This window comes from Monopterus albus, unplaced genomic scaffold (genome assembly GCF_001952655.1).
Source record: "Monopterus albus unplaced genomic scaffold, M_albus_1.0 scaffold45.1, whole genome shotgun sequence".
Taxonomy (NCBI): domain Eukaryota; kingdom Metazoa; phylum Chordata; class Actinopteri; order Synbranchiformes; family Synbranchidae; genus Monopterus; species Monopterus albus.
In genome coordinates, this window is record NW_018127925.1 from 1,284,659 (window position 1) to 1,290,128 (window position 5,470).

General features: G+C 38.6%; 1 protein-coding gene across 1 annotated transcript in view; it reads right to left on the reverse strand.

Annotated features, from left to right (window-relative positions):
- Positions 1-511: 511 nt before the first annotated feature.
- Positions 512-5,470, reverse strand: part of septin4b (septin 4b) — a 7,782-nt gene continuing 2,823 nt past the window's right edge. Inside the window, exons 7-11 of the mRNA XM_020600154.1 lie at positions 5,378-5,470; positions 4,608-4,704; positions 4,219-4,381; positions 3,805-3,904; positions 512-2,193 (exon numbers count right to left, since the gene is read on the reverse strand). The exon at positions 5,378-5,470 is cut by the window's right edge and continues 3 nt beyond it. Of these exons, the coding sequence (XP_020455810.1) occupies positions 2,125-2,193; positions 3,805-3,904; positions 4,219-4,381; positions 4,608-4,704; positions 5,378-5,470 (522 nt within the window). The 3' untranslated portion in view covers positions 512-2,124. The remainder of the gene's footprint in view (positions 2,194-3,804; positions 3,905-4,218; positions 4,382-4,607; positions 4,705-5,377) is intronic.

Here is a 5,470-nt window from a genome sequence, read left to right on the forward strand (position 1 = left end):
TGAGTGTGTAGAAAAAGGGCAATTCGGGAGCCTTAGCCAGTGACACTGCACAGGTTTGTTTGTTCTGAGTTTACTTTCAGTTTTTTAAAAACTTGTCTTAGCAATAAAAGTCACCAAAACGTGTAACTGCTCATAGGCGCACAACAGGATCCCAAAATTTAACTTTAAACCATCAACTGTATATAAGACGGAGTGTCTGACAGTTCCTCCAAATGAGGCCACCGCCAATCGATCGCCCCCTGGCGGCTGGTTGCAGGTTAGGTCATAAATCCCACCTCCTCCTTCCTCCTTCCCCTCCTTCGATCCTTAAACCCGTGTCAAACTTTGGAATGATGAAAATCTAATTTAAGATTAGCTTACTCAAAATTTGACAAGTTATATGCATTTATTTCAATCAAGCCATAGCATTCAATTCTGCTTAAGCTGTCACAACATAAAACAAAACCCAATGCGTGAAGACATGAAATTATATTCATATTTTATTACAATATTAGAATTTGTACATGTCCTCTCCATAAATATACTCCAAAAAGTAGAATAACAAAAGTAGAATTTAATATAAAACAAACAAATTAAGAAGCAAAAGTAATACCTGATTTTGCGACAAGGAATGTACATTTTTTTTAAACAAAGGTCACACAGCATGGCAGTCATCAAATTTAAAAAAAAAAAAAAACGTTTTTACTTAGAATATAGAAATGATCAGCAAGAGAAACAAGTTCATTCAATAACTCTGATCAATGCTCTTTGATAAGTTATTCCAAAACAATGTTGCTTATATCAATATAAAACAAAATTCACACTTTGCAAAGAAATGCTTAAATTAAACAATTAAGTTTGTTATTATTGGCTTTGATTATAAGATAAACATTAAGGTCAGCACGCACCCAACATACAAGTTCCCCTTGAAATCACCATTAGAACAACCAATAAGAAAAAAAAAATCCACCTCAATGTATTTTCCTCAGCTGTTGAGTAGCTACATATTTTTCATTGCCCATAAATAACCTTATGACCCCCTAAGCAGTTCTGCAATCTGTACAACCTTCTAAAAACAAAAATAAATAGGCCTACACTTCATGGCCTTAGATATGACCCTTTTCTTGGCTCTCACCTCATGCAAAACAAGGGTCATGTCTTGTCAAAGTCCTAATCAGGACTAACAGGACGTGTCGCCTGTTGATGGCTCTGTCACGCTACAGAAGCTACAGCTCTAATCTGCTTTGGGGAATTCTCATCCATGTACAAATTGTCATTAAATGTTGATATGACAGTCACTATATGTAGTGGTTTCTTATGAGAGTTGAGACTGGCCAATGCTGAGCAGAGCCACTAACATCCATGCTGTCAGCTAGCAGAGGTGGCAATTAAGACAACCATGATGACACAGAGAAAAGCTAAATATAACTAAATCTAAACAATCATCACTTAAAAATTAAACCAAATGAATGAACAGGAACCTCAAGTGAAGGGAAATCTACATAAAACAATCATCAACATAATGTCAAGCAGTGTCACAAGGTGTAGTTTAATAAAACGAGGAACTCATAAAAGATGACAAACAGTAGAATGAGTGTAAAAGAGAAAATTAAATTATTACAGTATATATGCATTTTTGAATTATAGAGATAATCAAAATAAACACTTGCACCAGAAAAGTGTGCTTCAAAAATCTGAGGTCACCAGTACTTTGATGTAAACCTCATATTAGGCCTTATGTAAAAAACAAACAAACAAAAAAAAAAAAACATAAAACAACCCTGTGATCATGTGGCTAAATAAAGTTCAGATATGCAAACTAAACTTCAAACTAGAGACTGACTTACTCAAACAGACCAACATAAAATCAGTTCATTTTTAAAGTTATTTTATATTTCTGACAGAACAGAAAACAGTAGAGTAGAGGAGGGTTGAGTGTTTGCAGCAGTGGCATTGATAACATCAGAGATTCTGGAAAGGATATTGGGAGTTGCTGAGTTGCAAATGTCACAGCGTCTTACCACCTGGTCCCTGATGCATGTGTTAAATTGCAGCTGATGAGGTTGAGTGGTGGGGTGGGGTGGGGGGCCACGTACGTTCCTGGGTGAGCGACACATACAGAGTGCTACTAGGTGGTGTCCTGTGCTAATAGGCATCTTTCTGAGTGTGCATTTGATCCTGAATCCTCAGCAGCATCTCCTGCATCCGCCGCAACTGTGTGGGGGGGGGGAGGAGAGGGAGAGAGAGAGAGAGGGAGAGAGAGAGAAGTCCCACGGCTTGATGTGACACATCCATTCTTACATCTATGGTGACATAAGCATGTCAACAGGTGGTGCAGCCTTTGACACTGTACAAGCAAATTATTTACATTTGACTGCACAAATAAATCGATAACACTCAGGATCTGTTTTGTGTTGATCATGGCAAACGTATGGCTGTTTGGAGATTTTGGGGCAATATTTTTAACAAATGTACTGGTCTGGTGTTTCAAAATGAAGAGACATGTCATCCAGTGCAGCACTGGCTTTGACCTATGTGTTTTGGAACAACAATGGATATCTATGGCACAGACAAATAAGCTAATCCAAATAGTCAGTGAGAACCCCTAACTGCTAGTTTTAGTCTGTGTGTGGGGATAGTCAAAACTAATATTAGTATAGAAAATGACTGACCATATCCTTTAAAAGCTACTCATATCAGTTAGCAGCTAGCAGTTAATTGAGTTTAGTCTTAAAGTCAAAACACTTTCTATTAACAAATAAAACTCAGTTGCTCTTTTTTTGTGGATTTACCATAACATTTGCTGAAAATTGTCAAAAATTAAGTAACAATGTGCTGTGACTGTACTATATGTAATACAGTATATGGGCTGACTATAGCACCCATTAGCAAAAACCTAACTAAATTCCCATTTGGCAACAAATACTGTAATGAGATAATACCATGTTACAGTAACACTGACATGTTAAACTACGCTTTAATGTTGGCTACACAACAAAATAAAAAGAGCTGAGGAGAAATGTTATCTTTATTTGATCAAATAAACAGACTGGAGAAGGGGGAAGGAACTTAACAGCTGTGACAATTCACCATGAACAGATGTATTATTGTCTGTATTTGATTATAATGAACACTAACACCATGTACAGTGTTATACTGTGTGTGCCTGCTCAGTTCATCTTCACTTACTTTCACTGGAAAATAATCTCTCAGTAACTGGGCTCATTTGGAACCTAAAAGGAATACTTCATCTAATATTTCCTCTATGGATGTTCTTCTATAATCAATGCCCATACCATTTTTCCATAACATATTTATATCATATTATTTGTTTAGCCTTTGAATATAATTGCTGCAATACTAAAAATTATTGTTGAGCTCTAACAATATTAGTACCTTGTCTCAGGTGTTTGCACCACACTGGCAGAGATTATCTAGATGGAACAGGGTAGTGCACATACAGAATAGAACAAATTGTGATTTAAGTGCACAGTTTTGTGGTGGCACACACTTTTCCAAGACATGGTTCACAGATCAAAGGAGTTGTGAGGGCAGTGGAGTTGAGGTTTGAATGTTTTTGAGGCTACTCATTGTCAGCCTCAGAAAACATGACCTCAGTGCGCTTCCTACAAGGATGATAGCTAAATAATATCTGCGAGCTAAAGACACTCAGAGGGCTTCATCGTCTATCTGATCTAGCCCTGTCTCTGGGTTGGGCTGTGGGTCTGCATGCTCATCAAGATCAGAACCGTGTTCTGGTTCATGATCGCGGTCATGATCATGTTGGTGGTGATGTGACTCCAGTTCACGGTCGGCATGCTGTACCTCCTCATCTTTCTCTCGGATGAGCTTTTCTGTCTCACTGTCCGTCACTCCAGGCATCACAGGGATAGGGAAGTCTGTGCCGCTCTCCCTGGTGAGTTTACTGCAGAGACATAGTAATCCATTTAAATCAGCCTTTTGCACTCCAATGTGTAACCAGCTGTTGAACTCTGCCTACCTTACACCAAAACAGGGAGTTTTGTTTGCCTTAAAGATAAGAGAACCCCTAACTGATTAATAAATACATGGGAAAAAAGCCTCAATTCCAATGTTATGAATCGGAATACCTGAAAATATGTATGTAATAGATTACATACAATATTTCCTTAATCTTCATCACATTTCATCCTTCTATATTTGTACATATAAAACAACTTTGTGTTTCTGTGTGTACCCCCAGCTTCACTGTGAGCATACCTGCGGTTGCGTTCCTTCACAACCATGCGGGTCATGCTCTGGATGCACTGGGCTCTGTAGGTCTCATAGTGAATCTCACGAGTCACGTCCTTGAGATCTTGCATGTGTGTGCGAACGAGCATGTTCCTCAGCTTCAAGAAATCACAGTGTGCCAAGTTCTCCACTGCAAACCAAGAGAAATCATGCAACAATATATTTTGCAAAAACTGCTGAGGCTGAATCATGACTACCATGTAAGGCAGCTATGAATAAAAAGATAATAAAAGCCAAAGGATCAGTGAAACACACAACGCACTGTCATTGTCACTAATACCACATAAAGGCTCAACTTTGTACAGTTTTTTTTTTGTTAACACAAACAAAACTTTAAATTGTGATGGGACGCTTGCCTTCTACGATGCCCCAGGGGTACAGACGGCCTCGCACCCGCTTCCCTTTGGCCTCAACCACTGTGTTGCTGCCAATTACTGCAAAGGGGATGCTTTCCTTGTTGGGAGAACAAAGAGTCATAAAATCAAAGAGGTGTCTCAAAATATCTGCCAGGGGAGGGTGTACTGCAGATGAGTCAGTTGTTAAGGATGGACCAGTGCAGCACTGAGACTGGTGCAGTGTTGACTTTATCTTTTATCCACTTGCCTTTTCAGTGCCTTTGTCTGGTTTTCCCCTAGCATCTTTCCTTTTCTTCCTAATCTCTGGTTCATCTCGTCTGGAGTAATAATTCATAGCTGAACACCATAATTTTACAGCATTAACTTGCTTAATTTTCAAACATATTGTACACCCATTCTTTTTCTTCTCAGTCCTCTTTTTTTCCCAGTGTGTTAGTTAACCTGACACACCGACAGGGTGGAGAAAGCTTGACTCATCAAGACGATACACTCAGTCGTGGACTAACTGTGAAGGTCATGCATTTACTGTATGTCTGAATATGTTCTTCGTGACATACTGTAACTAGAGTTTTGTGTTTAAAAAACTGTAAATCCTAAAAAACTAAATTTTTTAAACATTTGTCATGTTATATGTGCAAATAGTACTATTAGTATTATTTTGAATGATCCATGTGAGACTTCATTTTCAGGCATTTTAAACTAATGTGCGTTTTCCCCGGTTCAGACTGTAGAGACGATACAAACAAACATCTGCTGGCTTTGGCTCTCACCTTCAGCTCGTAGTCCTGCTGCTTGAAGTCCTCATCTTCGTCAGAGTCACAATCAGGGAACTGGTATATCTTTATACCATACTGCTCAATCTC